The sequence below is a fragment of the Equus quagga genome, unplaced genomic scaffold (genome assembly GCF_021613505.1).
Source record: "Equus quagga isolate Etosha38 unplaced genomic scaffold, UCLA_HA_Equagga_1.0 203_RagTag, whole genome shotgun sequence".
In the NCBI taxonomy this organism is placed as follows: Eukaryota; Metazoa; Chordata; class Mammalia; order Perissodactyla; family Equidae; genus Equus; species Equus quagga.
Window position 1 is genome coordinate 652,453 of NW_025798627.1, and position 17,769 is coordinate 670,221.

General features: G+C 40.9%; 1 protein-coding gene across 2 annotated transcripts in view; it reads left to right on the top strand.

Annotated features, from left to right (window-relative positions):
* Nucleotides 1-17,769, top strand: part of LOC124233459 (glutamate formimidoyltransferase-like) — a 37,082-nt gene that overhangs the window by 12,555 nt on the left and 6,758 nt on the right. For both annotated transcript variants that reach the window (XM_046650557.1, XM_046650559.1), the window contains exon 5: nucleotides 13,268-13,453. In XM_046650557.1, the coding sequence (XP_046506513.1) occupies nucleotides 13,268-13,453 (186 nt within the window). The remainder of the gene's footprint in view (nucleotides 1-13,267; nucleotides 13,454-17,769) is intronic.

The window sequence follows — 17,769 nt, forward strand, 5'->3', positions numbered from 1 at the left end:
GGTCCTGATGCAGTTCTTTTCACCAGCAGCATTACCCTCATTGCCAGGGCATAAAAACAATGGTTGATTTTTTACAAGCATAATTAACATAGTTTTAGGACATAGCATTTAGTTTGAGAATTAAGGGATACTGCCACCATATAAAAAGCTGAAAAAACAAGGGATTGTCCATTGGGAAAGTACTTAAAATATTAAGATTGATTTCCAGTGACTTTAGTACATTTTAACTACAAGGGAGAGTTACCAGGTGGTTCATAAATGCGCATTACTACAGGCTTAATAAACGCAACAAGATTATATCTGTCACAGTAAAATAGGTACCAAGGAGGAAAGAAAAGGCCAAATGGGAGAACTGGGATAAACTAACCTTTTCTTCCATGACTGGTTATTACCGGCGAACCCAACCAGACTTGAAAAAACTGCATTCTTTTCTCTCGCTTTGGCTCTGCGGTAACCTCAAGTCCGAACGAGTTAACGTGCCGTGGGCCCACCCTTGACCAATGGGGGGCACCTGAGCTGGTAGATAAATGCTCTCATCTTCTCTCTCTGAAATCAATAATTCTAAGGCCCATTCCAGCAAGATCAAGCCCCAGCTGCTCACAGCAATGACCAGCGTGATGACGCGCCCTTGTACTGGCTTTTCCTCCTTCCCTGTTTCACTCTTGATGTATATTGAACAGGGTTTATTGAAAATATTGACAAGGATAAATGTACTATAAGAACGTTCTAATTGGGAGAAATAGGTGGAGTGCATAAAATCTTTGCTGTCTGACTGTACACTTGTTATAATTCTTTCTTAGTCTAGAATTCACTTATAAGAGTATAGTTAAAAACTGGGAGACTGCCCCCCCACTTCACCCAGAGAAAGAGTCTCTTTGAATACTTAGGATTAAGCCATGGGTCTTTGCAGGAGACATTAACATTCACCCCTTACTAGCAAAGGCAGCCCTGGGGGGGCCTCAAAGTTTAGGGGCTCTAGGTTTCCTGGTTTTGAGTAGTTATCTATAGCACCCAGAGAGAGACTTTTTATGATTGCTGATGGTGTTTTAGAGAGTGTGGCCCTAATGGGGATTTATAGCCTATTTGACGGATACCATGCTAACTGTTCAAGCCCAGGACCCCTGACCTTGGCAATGCTTTTCTCGAATTCCTTTTCATTTTTATCCATGCGTCCTAGGATTTATAGTGACTTCCGGTATCAAGGCCACTGGAATTACAAAATTCTGAAGAAATGACATAGTGATGCCAGTGGCATTGATGGGCTTGTAAGATTAAGTACATCAACCCAAACCCCTCCACGCCCTCATGTATCCACCAGCCCGTCCATCTGGTGTCCATTGGTCAAATGAGGGCGTGCTTCTCCGGAGCCCCAGAGCGTGTGATAATAGTAATGACAATAACATGTGGTTATAACATCATTGTTACTTAGATTAATTATCATTTATTGTTTGACTATTAAAATTGCGTATATTAAGTAACTCATTCTCTAATTTTAATTAACCAAAAATATATAGAAAGATAATATCTTGAGATATTAATTGTTGTGCATTTCTTTCCCCCATAGCCTCTGCATGACTCTTTCCTGGACTGTCTGAGTTCTCTGCATCCTGAGGAGTATAGAATTGCTATAGGGAGAATGAGGAAGTAACAGTCAGTGTTCATGTTTGAATTTTTGACAACCAAAAGGGGAGGCCTTGGGAAAGCAGAGCACAAAGTTTATTCCATAGCAATAGAGTAGAGAAAGAAGGAGGCCCCCTCACTCCCTGCCCCAGGAAAAGGAGGGCTAGGGGTAGGGTTTGAGAGGAGAGCATTATAAATAGTACACTTCTTCCTTTCCCCAATTGGAACCAGTTCAGCAGTAGAGAAAGGCAGGTGAGAAATGGAAATACTAACTTTATTACTGATAAAACTAATATTGACAGCTGAGCTTACCCAACTGGAGAATCAGATGGACTTATCCAGCCAGTCATAGGCAGCACTGGGCAGCATAGGCCTGCCCTGGAAAGCTTATGGCAAGGAGGAGTGTGGACTGGCCTGTGTGTTTCCTGCCGACAGCTAGCTCCTAAGAAGGAAGAGGGAGGAAGGAGTGGGCCTATGCAAATCCAGCTTCTCTCCCAAACTCCCCATCAACGGATGAATATTGAGAGGGAGGGAGACGAGTGTTTTAATTTCCTGGGGCTGTAGTAACAAAATGCCACAGACTGGGTGGTTTAAACAACAGAAATGTATCACTCCCAGTTCTGGACGCTGGAAGTCCAAGAGCAGGGTGTTGGCAGTCAGTTCCTTCTGAGGGCTGTGAGGGAAGGATCTGTTCCGTGTTGACTTGTAGATTGCCCTCTTCACGTTCATGTGACGTTCTCCCTGTGTATTGTCTGGGTCCAAATTTCCCTTTTTTATGAAGAGGACACCAGTCATAGTGGATTAGTGACCCAGCTTACTCCAGTATATGACCTCTTCTTTACTAATTACATCTGCAACAGCACCATTCCCAAATAAGGTCACTCTCTGAGGTCCTGGGAGCTCCGGCTTCAACATATGAATTTTTGGAGGACATGAAGTAACCTATAACAGCCAACAAGACCAGCAGAATGCTCTCCATGTGGAAGGAAATGTCAGTAGTGGGCAAGAAGCATTTCTCTCCAAAAGGAGATTTAAAGAGGTGGGCATGGGGGATGTGGAAATGGGGATCCCCTGGGAGGTGGTAAAGAGGAGCAGGACTGTGGGAAGGGGGATCAGCTCTTGACCTGTTTTGGGGTCAAATGGTGAGAGTTAGGGCTAGGCTTGAGACTCTGAGAAGTTGTGGAGTGTTGGTGGCCAGTGGCCAGGAAGATGTGTGGGAGCCCAACACACACAAGGAAACCACACTAACCCATGCCGTCTATTTGTTTGCCATTTGGGGAGCCTGGTTGGGTGGAAGAGCAACATTAACTTCCTTGCTGTGAGGAGTGGGCTTTATGCTGAAAGCTGTTTATGCATTGCTGATACCTTGGCCAGCAGAAGGATTCCTGGCCATTCCAAGGCTTTTCCATGTCCCATCTGAACTGCTCTTTGGTGCAGCCCCAGCTTCTCAATAGCCCCCCTGAAAGAGAGTGAGAGATCCTTACAAGGGGGGAGCACTATATGGAAGCAACAGGCCCGATTCTAATCCTACCCACCCATTGCATATGTGTATATGTATGCATTTGGGCCTGTGAGGGTTTTTTTAATCAGCATGAACTAAACAGTTATATCACATTGAGTGGTCAGACAGGAAAGCCACATGGTAAGTGGGCAAAATAAGAATTTTGGAGCTGAATACACCTGAGTTCAACTCCCAGGTCTGCTACTTATTTGCCAGCTGACTTTAGGAAAATTTTTGTCTCTTTTATAGTTTTTTTTTTTATATCTATATAATGGGGAATAATATCATCCTGGCAGGGCAGTTATGGGAAGTAATGCCTGTGTGTAAAGCCCTACCTCCCACCAGTGAATAGCCATCACTATGTTTAGCAATTCTCTGTGGCCTTATGGAGGGGAGGACTGAGCAGTTGGGGCCCAGGCTGTTCCCCTCCACCACAGAGAGACTGGATCCCTCTTCTCTGTTTCATGTTATCAAGATTCCAAATAAGATGCCCTTTGACAAAAGGGATTGTATAACAAGATGTTTGAAAATCGCTTGAGTGGGAGATCTCTGAAGTGCTTTCAGCTCTAAAATTCTAAGTTCTATAGCAGACAGCTTCTCCTTCATCATTTCTTCATTTGCAAAATGATATTCAGTACCTGTTTCAGAGAAGTATTATGAGGATGAATGAGGAGGTGTTTGTGAACATCCGAACAGTATTGAACGCCTGTTAGGTTTCCGTTTGCCACAGTGAGTGCTGTTGTGACTATCGGGGAAGTGTAATAGAGTCCTTCCCTCCAAGAAATCTGGGGCCATGAATCTACCTGCAACAATTAGGGAGCACCATAGGACAGAATAAAGCAAGCTAACGAATACAGTATAAGTTACCTATGTTTGGTCAATCAGGAAAGTGTAATTCTTTAAGCTAATCATATCATGTCTGCACAAAGTGGTATTTATGCCAGCACATGCCCTGTTCATGAATAACATCTCTTGGAAGTATATGTTGCATACAAGGAAATAACAAGATTCTTGGGTTCTGGTATATGAAGATATACTTGTAAATTGTGCCCCAAACTACCAATATAACATGTATTTTCATGGATATCTATAGCTCCATGAAAGTATATGGTATGTTAAGAGTTTGGGGGCACATAATTCTTGTGTTCATAGTAAGGATAGAGGATAGGTTCAATGTTTTCATTCTATAGCTGGGAAACAGACGTAGAAACATTAAGAAATTTATAGGTTTCCATCAAGAAAGCAGGAAAAAAAAAAAGATCCGCACAACTGTTTATGAATTAGGCCTTGCCTGGAATTTTTTATTAATTCTCTTTTTCAAAATTTCAAACATTACAGAGAAGGTTAAAGTTCACCTCTGACCACCACCCCCATTCTGGTTTCCTGAACCACCCCCTGCCAAGTTATGGTATGAGTACTCTATGCTCACACTCAACCCAGAATTTCCCCCATGCTTTTATTTATATACATATATATGTATATATTTATAAATCCAATATAGTATTCCTTGTATTTGTTTGTAATGTAAGTGCTTTCATACTATAACTTTTTCATTCAGCAAGATATTTTGGAAATCTATCTATGGCATTATATGCAGTTCTAGCTCATTCGTTTTAACTGCTGTACAGTTATCATAGTGTGAATATATCACATTTTATCTCTTCCCCTATTTGTAGACATTCAAATTGTTTCTCATTTTTCCTATACAAATAATGCAGCAATAAACATCCCTTTTTTTTTTTTTTGCAAGGAAATATTTGCCCTGAGCTAACATCTGTTGCCAGTTTTCCCCTCCACTTTTTTCCTCCCCAAAGCCCCGGTGCATGGTCGTATATTCTGGTTGTAAGTCATTCTAGTTCTTCTATGTGAGCCGCCACCACAGCATGGCTGCTGACAGACGGGTGGTGTGGTTCCATGACCGGGAAGCGAGCCTGGGCTGCCGAATTGGTGAGTGCTGAACTTTAACCACTAGGCCGTCAGGGCTGGCCCACAACATTCTTGAAAAGTCTGTCTTGTGCACAAATGCAAGGATTTCTCTAGGGCGAAAAGAAAGGAATGGGATCATTAGGTACAAATGTTTAAAAATATTTTTACAGACTACTTTTTACACAAAAATCAATCAAGTGCTTATTCTGTCCTCATTTATTTTAACACGTTAAGTTTTTTCTTTGCGTTTTATTTTTTGCCACGATGCCAATGATAAATTGACAGCTCAGAGACACAAGTGAAATGACTTTTTCTTAGCACATCCTCTTCATTTTGAATCATCAATACTGTTATCAGCACATCGTTATTCTTAAGCTTATTTGTCCTTTAGAAATGAAACGTGACAGAGTACACAGTAGCATCCGGTGACAGGCAGTAGAGTTGTGTTTTCTTCCTTAAACTGTTTTCTGCTGCCTCAAGAAAGAACAGGCAACAGAATGTGTCAGTAGAAATGCCATTTAGGAATTGTACTTGATCTCGTTTTTCAGCCTGATGTTTCTGTTCTTTCATCATGAAGATCAGCTGCGTTTTATTTTTTTCTAGTCCCTTAGAATAACATCCAGTTCTAGTCAGCATGTTTAATGTACTTCTCAATGATGTTCTAGCACAATAAATTTTAGTATCTCGTGCATGTGTACATATGGTAAAAATTTCTTCAAGTCTTGGCCGTGTGGGGGAGGAATATTGCGGTTGCTTTGTTAATGCAGTGTTTGTGTTGGAGCGATTACGGCCCCGTGCTGTAACTCTCAGCGCTGGGCATAATGAGATGGCTTTGATGGTGGCGTAAGAGTCTAGTGGGATGGTCACAGCTTCACACTTCAAAGTCGAGCATATGGGGTGAATACCGGGTAGCTTTGTGCTCTTTGGGGGTGGTTGGGAGACAATTCTTAACAGCTCTGTTTAATGAAGACGTTGGAAAAGAAATGCTCTGTCTTAAAAGTAATTTTGAATTGCAAAGAGAGAAATTTCCACCCGCTCCTTTCCACAGACTAAACTAAGAATAATTTTCCCTAGTCTGCACTTAATTAGAGGCAGTGCAGCGTCACCCTACTACACTGTATTTTCAAATGTCTTCTCTTTCAGAGCACTGTAGCAAGATTAGTCGGCCAGTTTTATTTTAGGGATGTGTACGAATTTAGGCAAAAACCTTTAAGGTTATCTGTTTTACCATCTGAGAGATTTTTATGGCTTCTGGTAGAGAATCTTTTTTTTTCTTTCTCATTAAAAAATACATAAATAAAAAAGTCAACTAAACAAAAAACTTGGCTATATTAAGAGAGCTATACTAAAACTAGAGGATGTTTGTACGATTTCAAGTCTAGCACCCAGTTTAATTTTTAGATTCTGTGCTTTTTTCCCTCTAGTTGTTACTGAGTGTGAGGTGATGGGGTTGAAAAGTACTCTTTTTGATTGCTATACACTTATGAGAAGATACTTTTTTGAGTATAATTAAAGTTCTGGTTTAAAAATAATAATAAGCCACACGTTCATACTCTGGGTCAGAGGAAAGAGAATTGATCTATTCTTCGAGGAAAGGGAATGACAGGCTTGAGGTTTGTTCCTAATTGTGCATTTTGGCTACTAAAACCAAAACGAAGTTTATCAGTTATGTTCCTTGAGCTGCTGAAATGAAATTCTGTTTAACAGTTAAATTTCATCTCCATTTATACCAGTAGTCCTAAATTGTTCCTGAAAGAAACAAAAGCAGAAGGGAAAAGGATGATGTTAAATACCCCTGTAGACATGAAATGTGTGTTAGTATAAGGCAGGCATATACATATAGTGAAGCAGATTCTTAAATACTGGCTTAAATGTTGTATATTCTCAATAAAATGCTATATTTCAGCCACAGTTATGTCTGTTATAGGTTCAGAAAAAACATTCGTGTTAAGAATATGAAGCTTAGGGGCTGGCCCTGTGGCCGAGTGGTTAAGTTCACTCACTCTGCTTTGACAGCCCAGGGTTTTGCGGGTTCAGATCCTGGGCACGGACCTAGCACCGCTCGTCAGGCCATGCTGAGGCGGCGTCCCACCTAGCAGAGCTAGAAGGCCCTACAACTAGAGTATACAGTTTGGCACTGGGGGGTTTTGGAGGGAAGGAAAAAGAAAAGAAAAAGATTGGCAACAGATGTTAGCTCAGGGCCAATCTTTGAAAAAAAAAAAGAGTATGAAGCTTAAATTTCTGGTCTCATTACATGGGTTCTGCTTTTGCAAAGAGGGATAACCAAACTCATAGAAGTCTCTAAAGTTAAAACTTAAAGTGATGAATATACCTGTTTAGAAATGGCTAAAAATCATTTTTGAGTAAATAAGGTCAGCCAACTGTGAAGGTTAAAATTATTTAAGAAATATTGTCATTAAATCAGCCCTTTTGGAATATGACTGGTGTAAATGGAAAGATCAGAACTACTAATAATAGTCATGGGAAAAGCTTGTCAAAAATAGAAGAAAAACTGACAAATCTTGATTTTTTAATAAAGAGCAATTTAGGAAGCTGCAGAGGTTTGCGCTACCTGCTTCAGGATTGCGGGGTGGCACCATTCTCAGCACAAGCTGGGTCAGCTGTTTGCCTTGTCTCACGATACCCACCACCTCAGGTAGCCCACCAGTACAGGAGGCTTTGACGGCTGTGGACCAACTACTGTTCCGAGGGCCACTCAGAAGACGTGATGCCAGAGGTGGAAAACTGGTCCCATGGCTTCTCACTGGGGATGCACTATCCTCTTGCTGGTGTTACACACGGTTCTCGTTTTGTTAGCACGGCAACCCCTCACCGCCGTTTGTAGGTTTGGAAGGGACCCTATTCCAGGTCTGCAATATCCAACACCCGCAGAGTGCTGGGGAACTGAACTCAATTCATCCAGCTTAACAAGCGCTGATTGTTCGGGAAGTTTGAAACCCAGATGGAGAAACAAACGTCCAATACAAGTAGATTAGACTTGGTGTTATATCCAATAACAGCTGTAAAATACTGTGCAAATAGCAGAGAGAGAACTGAATGTCAGTGGAAGGCGAGCACGGTTATCAAGCAGGGGTTAGTTCAGAAGTTCTGCTTTCTTGGGTTTTGTTGAAAATGCGGAAAGTCCCTGCTCCGGAAATGCTTGACTCCACTGTAGAGGGAACAATGGCTTTACAGGAAATGCGCACACGACTGTTGTTTTAAATAATAATGCCACTTACCTGAAAACAGATGAGAGAGCTTCCCACGTAAGGTTTGAGCTTGAAATATTCAGAATTTTTATCTTCTTTCAGAGGCCTACTTTTTTGCATGATGTTAGCACTTGAAATTACATGAGATGATTTTTACATAGGTTAATGGTGAAAATAAAGTGGTAAGATTAAAACTGGCTCTTTTGAATGTGCTATTTATATCACAAATAGAATAGCTTGCTAGTAAGTATTCTTCTAACTAAATTTGAGACATTTCTTTGAGATGCCGGCAATCTAAATTTACTTTTCAGCAGAATTACAAATAGCTGCTTGCCCTGGGCCCTCGGTTAGAAGCACAAGGTTGTTTCCTTGAGTGTGAAGGGTGTAGTCCGTGATCTCTGTTACTAAACAGACTTCAGCTCTGGATGTCTTTTCACGGTATAGGGATAATGAAATATTTCCTTTCCTGGCCTCATTAGAGAACAGAAATTAAGTTTGATTCCTTCTGTCATGAGGTTGTGTAGAAGAGATAACGGAAGATGAGTATGTTAAAATATAGGGGAATTTCTAGTAAGTAGGGACATGACAGTCCAGGAGGGTAGTCAGAACTCAGAACAGTGGCGTAGGCCTGCCAAGGGGAGAGGAAGCCAGCATTCACTGAGTTGGGGGACCCCGCATTGTGCCAGATACTTTTCTTAATTTATCTATTTTTTTTTATATTTTCACTCATTATTTGGATAAATCTAATTATACCAATATACAAAATTTATATATATATATATATATATATATATATTGTTTGTGTTGTTGAGGTCACATTGGTTGATAACATTGTATAAATTTCAGGTATTTATCATTATATTTTGACTTCTGTGTACATTACATTGTGTTCATCACCAAAAGTCTCGTTTCCATTTATCACCATACAAATGTCCACCTTTACCCTTTTTGCCCTCCCCTCTGGTAAGCACCAGTCTGTTCTCTGTATCTGTGTTCGTTTGTTGTTGTTTTTGTGTTTATCTTCCACATATGAGTGAAATCATACAGTATTTGTCTTTCTCTATCTGATTTATTTCACTTAGCATAATATCCTCAAGGTCCATCCATGCTGTCATGGATGGCAAGATTTCATCTTTTTTATGGCTGAGTAGCATTCCATTGTATATATATATATATACCACATCTTCTTTAGCCATTCATCCGTTGATGGGCACTTAGATTGTTTCCATGTCTTGGCTGTTGTAAATAATGCTGCAATGAACATAGGGGTGAATATGTCTTTTCGAATTAGTGTTTTTGTATTCTTTAGATAAATATCTAGAAGTAGAATAGCTGGCTCGTGTGGTAATTCTGGTGTACGAGAGTTCCTTTTTCTCCACATCCTCTCCAACACTTGTTATTTCTTGTCTTTTTAATAATAGTGATTCTGATGGATATAAGGTGATAGCTCATTGTGGTTCTGATTTGCATTTCTCTAATGATTAGTGATGTTGAGCATCTTTTCATGTGCCTTTTGGTCATCTGTATATCTTTGGAAAAATGTCTCTTCAGATCCTCTGCCCATTTTTTAATCCAGTTGTTTGTTTGTTTGTTGTTGAGTTGCATGAGTTCTTTATATATTTTGGATATAGTTTTTCTAATCTTAATGTCTTTATCCATTTTATGGGGTAGTTTTGTTACTTTATTTTTTTTCTTTACTTTCTTTATCTTTCTCTTCTTTTTTCTCTTTTCATCTCCTTCTTTTTTCCCTTTGGTTTAACTAAAGTACTTTACAGCAAGTTCCAAAGATCATGTTATTTCACCCCTACATATTTAATATATATCTCTAAGCAATGTGGACATCTCACATAACCATGATGCCATTATCACACACGACAAAATCATAATTCTTTGGTACCGTCTAACAGCCAGTATATAAGGGGGCAACCGTCTTTTCTGATGAGCTTATTTGAATGTGGGTCTACACATGGTTCGCACATACGCTGATTGTTTTATCTCTGAGTCTTGATCTAGACCGGTTCCCCTGCCCCGTCATTCTTCCTCCCGTTCACTGATCGCAGAAACTGGGTTAGCAGTCATAGAATTCGCACACTCTGGGCCTGTCTGTTTGCTTCCTTGTGGTGTCATTTAATTTGTATCTTTATCCCTCACATTTCCTACAAACTTTAAGTAGCTCTAGAGGCTTGACTGGTTTGAAGTCCAATTTTTTACAGTTCTTCAATGGTGGGCTATGAGCTTCATGCTGCATCATATTGGGAGGCCACGATGTCTGGTTATTTCACTTCTGGTGATGCAAAGATAAATTGTTCCGAATTGACATTTCATGAGGGTTTCATCCATTGATAATCTTTGCCTAAAACAATTATTTTCTTAGGGGATGCAAAATGCTGATTTTTTAAATTATATCATTACTTCTACATTTAGTAGTTGTATTTTTTCTATTAAAAAAAAAAAATCTTTCCAAGCCAGCCCTGATGGCCTAGTGGTTAAAGTTTGGCACTCTTATTACTTTGGCAGCCTAAGTTCACTTCCCAGTTGCGGAACCACACCAGCTGTCTGTCAGCAGCCATGCGGTGGTGGTGGCTCACATGGAAGAACTAGAAGGACTTGCAACTAGGATATGCAACCATGCACTGGGGCTTTGGGGAGGAAAAAGAAAGGAAGGTTGCAACAGGTGTTAACTCAGGGCGAATCTTTCCCTGAAAAAAACAATAAAATCTTCCTCATTAATTCAAGCTATCTGGCTACTCTGAAATACAGTTTATACAGGAAAGGCATGATAAATGCTTGGGTTTTTTTGCTGAGGAAGATTGTCACTGAGCTAACATCTGTGGCAGTCTTCCTCTATTTCGCGTATGGGACACTGCCACAGCGTGGCTTGAAGAGTGGTCCATAGGTCTGCACCTGGGATCTGAACTTGTGCAAACCCCAGGCCGCCGAAGCAGAGTGTGCAAAGTTAACTACTATGCCACTGGGCTGGCCTCTATTTTTTTTCCTTTTAATTGCCAAATTTCTAGATAAAGAGTTGGTGATTTGGAGGAAGCTTTTTTTTTTTAAAATTTTATAGATAGAGAAGTTGAGGCTCAGAGATGTCAAGTAAATTGTTCAAGATCCCAAATAGCTATTAAGGAGCAGAAATGCTATTCAAATCGATATCTTCTGGCCTCAAAAACATATGCTATTTCTGCTAAGCCAAAATGCACCCTGCCACGGACCCTCCAGTTGCTGACAGCTGGGAGTTGCTACTGCAAATATCTCCCACTGTTTTGCCCTTTAGCAACCAGGCTCCAAGAATGCCCCTCCGCAGCATTCAGGGCTTTGTAAATGTATGCAATGCTCCAGAGCTGTCACTCCAAATGGAGGTGCTGGCCTGGAAGGGCCGAGAGCTGGGAAGAATAGAGGCTGGGGCGCAGGGCACAGTCGGACAGGCTTTCGGCATCGCAGGCTGCGCTTCAGGCTCCTGCAGCAGCCAAAGTGCCAGGCGCTCTCAGTGATGGCTGGAACAGAGATCAGCAATCTGGACAATTTAGAAACTTGTCCAATGTTAAGATGTCTTAACTTCCTAACTCCCCTAAACGTTTCCCCCTTTCTTCTGCACCCCACCCCCACCATTCCAGACTTGAGGGGAAAATTTAGCTAACCACCTAAACATTATTTTACAATTCCTAAGCCTCAGTTGACTCTAAGTGTCCCTGACATTTGGTCCCCCACCCTAGGAGCAGGGGTCCTTTCGTATCTTAAAGTAGTGTGAAAAAAGCAGAGATCACTTAGTAAGTTTGGGAGATTTTCTTGGCTTCGTGGTATCTACAACATCACAGGCTCCTAATGCTGGAGTCCCTGCTGGACTCAGAGAAAGAACATTTCCCAAGACTTCATATGATCCAGAGGTACGGAATCGTTTTTGGCGTCCTCCACATTTCACCCCTCCCATCAACATGGCAGTCTATATTAGAAACAAACAAATAACAAACCCTAAAATTGCACTTGGAGAAGTTTCCTGTGCTTATTGTGCCCAGAGGCCCCGTCTCAGCCTCTGATGTTGCATGATGTACCTCCAGGTAAAGAGGGCCCACACTCCGCTGCCCCGGGCCGGCACCAAAATTCCCTAAGTACCTGCATTTTATACATCAGATAAAAATTTATGCTCTCTCTATCGTTGCTTACAGGGGGCTGTGATTGGTGGAAACATGCTGTCAGCTACAGACAGAGGTCCTCTGAAGTGGTTCTCTAGAAAAAACAGGAAAGCAGTTCTGTGATCTGCCTGGAGGAGAGAGACCAGAGACAGAATCTAGATAGAAGGAATGGAAGAAGAGGATGGAAGAAGTGTTGTCATCCCATAAAACTAGGTTTAAATATTAGGCGCCCTTATAGACCGTGTGGCCCAGCCTGTCTGACAGAACTCTCTACGGTGGCAGAGATGTCCTGTGCTGTCAAGTAGGGAGACCACTAACTATGTGCGGTGACTGAGCGCTTGAAATGTGGCAAGTGCCACTGAAAAACTTAATTTTTAATTGTATTCATTTTAATTAATTAAAGTTAAAATTAATTAGCACATTATTGGACAGTGCAGATCTGGCCCTTGTGCTCTTGACATTTTATTTCTCCTAGCAATATACACAATTTGGGGCTCTTATAAAATTGTTCACAAATTGAAGGCGCTTACTTCATTAATCTTATCGATGACTTTTCCTTGTGAGATTAGGTTGGTAATGGCTAAGAAATTCCAGCTGTTGTACAAAGACAGACTTTTATTCTGAGCCTAACTTCAAGGGAAAATTAATTATGCTTAAATTTTGATCTTTAAAATTTGTATAAATTATATGCTTTGGTGGTGATGGTGACACAGTGCTGAGAATGTATTTAATGCCACTGAACTGCACACTTAGAAATGGTTAAAGTGGTAAATTTTGTGCTAAATATATTTCACCACAATAAAAAAATTATATGGTCTATTTTCTTTCTTTGGGCCTGATTTTAGTTTAATTTTGTTGAACTTTCCCGCTGCCCGCAGGCCTTGCTGAGAGTCTGCTGCTGCGCGCGCCCGGCTGCAGCCTGTTTCTCTTTGGGGAGGCCGACCTGCCTGAGAAGCGCACTCTCGTCCAGAGAAGGAAGCAGTTGGGCTGGTTCACGAGGAGGGATTTCAGCGCTCTGGAACCCGACCTGGGAGCTGCGCCTGCCAGGAGATGTGGTTTAACAGGTGCTTAGTCTGGTTGTGTTCTGCTTTTGTTTTTAAACTTGACGATAGAATCCCGAGGACTCCTTCATTCGGTCCATCCTGCGTCATGCAGGAGGGTTACAACTGGCGCTCCTGCTGGAACTGGGGAGGGTCTCCTCTCGCTCACCAGTGCCTTCATAAGCTGAGCAGAGAGGCTAGAAGCCCTGGTCAGAGGATTGATGAGAGCCCCTGGGAGTGATATTCCCGATGGATAACAAGCCCCGCAGTGCGGCAGGCGGCTCCTGACACCAGGGCAGGATCCTGGAGGCCCGCGGTTGTGCCAGGTGTGAGGTTGTGTCCTGGGGTGTGCGGGGGACGCCTGGGGGTAGGGACTTGGGCAGAGGTTACCTGTAGCTGGTAGGAAGTCCTTCAGTACTTGAACATCCAGTCTGGCTCAGCTGATGCTTACAGCCGGACATCAGTTCTAGAGGCACCCTGGAGAAAAGCTTTTCTAGACATCGGTCTTCCGGAACAGAGAGAACAAACACCAGGGATACTATTTCCTCCTTCCCCTGGATCTCACCAACTCTGGCCTCTGTCTGCTATGCCAGCCCTCCCCGTGCTTAGGGTTTACCTTAGGAAAAGGCAGTGTGCCCCTCTCCAGAACTCCAGCCAGTGTCTCTGCACTTCACTATGCTAGTGCCGTTTATTTGAGTCTTAATTCTTTCATTCTCAGATATCTTCTGTAGGGGTCACAATTAAGCCATGTTAGGTAACATTTTGGTAGTCAGTTAATACCTTAGCAGTTACTAAAATACTAGATACCCAAGCAGCAAGAGGTGGGCAGGCATAAGAAACACATTTCTTCGTGGCCCAGCTCTGCCGCGGTTACACAGAGGCCTCTGGTTACTGACCCCTGCTACAGAATTCTGCCCTGCACTGAGTGATTTCTGTAATCAAGTAGAGTGGCGCAAAGAGAAAAGCACAGGCTTTGAGGCTGTGCTCAAATCCGGGCCTTGCTGCTTACTGCCCGAGGGACCTCGGAGAGTTCCTTCATCTCATTAAGCCTCGGTTCCCACATCTGTAAAATAGATATAATAATGGCATCTCCCTCAGGAGACTGTGCAGTTGAAATGTCTATTGAGTGCCAAACACAGTACTAAAGGGCCATTTTTTTCTTCCCTGTAGAGAGGAGATTTATAAAAAAGTGATTATAAATGTATTTCAGTATTTAGTTCTGGAAAAAAGGAAGAAGCTGATTTCTCCTTGCCAGTTTGAGCCTCACGTACTTTCTGACGATTTGTCTCAGCAAGGGTAGCAGCATAAGTTTAGTGACTAAATTTTCAGAAATCTATTTCCTGGTTTCTCATTTGAGCTCACTGAAGACTGCGGAGAGAATAACACAAACCTGGTCAGCGCAGAGCCGGGTGCCTGGGTCACAGTCAGGGGACGGGAGGTAGAGACGGGGATGCTCGTGGCAGAGGACAGAAGCACTGGCTTCAGCGTTAGGGTAGGCAAACCTTGAAAAACGTACTTCTCATTTTTGCAGTTCTGTGAGAATGAATGCGTCAGTATTTGGGAAGAACGTTAACTTGATCTAACAAGCGTATCAGACTTACAGACCGAATGTCCCTATTGTCCCTAATCATATTTAGTCTCCTAAGAACAAACTCAGTTTGTACTTGTTCAAACCAAAGCGAACTTAGTTTCCTGTCTCATCTAATGATTGCCTGTGGCGGGGGCGATCTCACCTGTTTTACGTTGTTTGATTTGAAATGGACAACCAATTGGGATTTCTAATTTGTTCTCTGTTTTTACTCCACCTGGAGCTCTGTGATTTACATGGAGAATTTCATCAACTTCTGAAAATCCTAAATTAGAGGTTTAAAATGCAAAAATTGTCACAGAAATGTTTAAAGATGATATTTTAAAGGTAATATTTGATACTGGTAAAGATGTAGTTAGAGGCACTCATACTGCCAATGGTACTATCAATGGGTATAAACTTTTTGGAAGTGAGTTGATGATATGTAGCAAGAAATGTCTTAACTGCCCTGCAGGAATTCTAGTTCTAGAGATGAATCCTGAGGAAACAATTAAAGGTAGATGGATTTATGTACAAGTATGTTCATCAAAGCATTATTTATAGCAGCAAATACTGGAAACAGTGTAAGTGTTTCATATTTGAGAATGATTCAATAAGCTGTGGCATGCCTAACCGAAAGACTACTGTGCAAGCAATGAAGCGTGAAGTTTTGGAAGACTTTTTAGAGACATGGAAAATACAGTGTAGAGAGAATTGGTAGTTGATGAATCAGTGCAACCAGTGTTACTTAAGTACCTAGTATGTGCCAAGCGCTACCATCAGTGCGCAAAATGGAGTCTATATACCCTCAAAGAATTTATATTCCAGTGGGGAGGGGCAAGGAGACAGACAATAAATAATAAGCTTAATAAATAAGGAGTCATATGGTCTGTGAGAAAGCGATCAGTGCTGCTGCCAAAAAAATAAAAGTAAAAATTGAACAGGACCCAGGGCATCGTGAGCTCTGGGATGGAGGTGAGGGGTGATTTTAAATGGGGTAATCTGAAGCAGGCCTCCTTGTGAACAGCACAGGAACACAGTCTCGAAAGGATGTGGCTGTTAGCCAAGGGAGATGCAAAGAGCCTTACCCCGAGGAAATCATCAGTGTCAAGGGCAAAGGATATAAAGTAGTGTAAACAGTGTAATCTCAATATCATAAAGTACATATGCATCTATTTTATTTATCTCATGTATTTATAGGAAAAATTTTTATTCTTAATTTTAAATTCTTAAAGCTTCCAAATTATTTTCATAATTTCTCTAAATCGATCTTGTGATTATTTTCCGTCATCTTTCATGAAGGATAATTATTAAGGTTATCACTGGTCAATCTGATAAAAGCTGGGGTTTAATGTATTAATTCAAATTGGATTTGATGGAAGATTCAAGATAAGAAGGAAAAAGTAGCACAACTTTTCCCCCATTTGTCTTTTTTGCGAATATCTCCTGACAAGTGGTAGAAACCTTAGTTTGTGCAAAAAACATGAAAATTACAAGAGTTACCAAGGTTAGGCAGACCATTTGTTCATCGAGAGACCTTCATTTAATAGGTTCACGGCAGATGCTAAGAGCAGAAAAAGAAAATGTCTCAACGAGGAGCAGCAATTAAAGGATGCGGATAAACAGTTAGTTTCTAATATTTCACTAACCAGATTGTAATTCAAGTTTAAGACATGTGATCAACCGAAGTCTTAGGTTACCTTCCTTACGCAAATTCTCCCTTAAAAAACATTTGTATTGGGAGGAGTAAAAAGCTTTCACTTTTTAAAAGTAATATCTATTGAAGTAGAATTTATAATACCTCTGTCATTAGGGTAGAAATGTTATTCATCTCATTTTTCAGTGAATTTATTTTCTAACAATGGAAATTTCCCTCATTTTCAAATTTAATGTCTTTATATATTTTTCTAACATTTTTTTAGGTACATCAGTGTTTCTCAACATATTTTTCCACTCCTCCCATCAAAACAGAAAAGCCTCAACACATTGTTGCTATGTTTATTTCTTTTCCTAAAAAAATTAAATAGAAATGATTGGTGCTATCAACCGAACACTTACAGTTAACTTTCCAGTGACAAATTAATCTCCACAGTACCCAAGAGGAAGCACAATCTATACGGGAACAGGTCTCTGTTTTGAAGTTCCCTGAGAATATTATAAACAGTAGAGGAAAAGTGAGCTCAGAAATGATTAACACTCTTAGTCAGTGCCAAACACACAAAATCTTTTAAACCAAATTCCTTTTAAAAGTTTGTAGTTGGCCCGCACGTGGGGAACAGAAATACGGGCAAAGCAGTAATAGTTGATACTTTCAGATCTATAAATAAATACTTTAAACATATATATTTTAAAACCCTAAACATTTATGGGATAATTTAAACACTGCTGGCTGATATGTTGTATGAATGGCCTGCATATATGCATCGTTGTTTAAAAATACTGGGACTATTCTTTGAGCCGTAGTTTCCTAAGAGGGCTTTGGAATCATAGGTGGAGGCGGTTGGTACCTCTTGGAATCAGGGACTTCTGTTTCGTTACTTAAATGGATTACTGAGAGCTGCCCCTGCTTGCTTCTCTCTCTATAAATAAGAAGCAGCATCAGGAGCTTTTCCTGACATTGAGTAACACAATTTACTTCACACCAAATATTTTCCCTAGTCTTTGAAAAATAATTTCCAGTTTTGGAATGAGTCTTATTTTAAGGAACCTATTTTCATAATTTTCTGTGTTTGCTTGTAAATCTTGTTGGGATGATGGAAGATGAAAGTCTCCA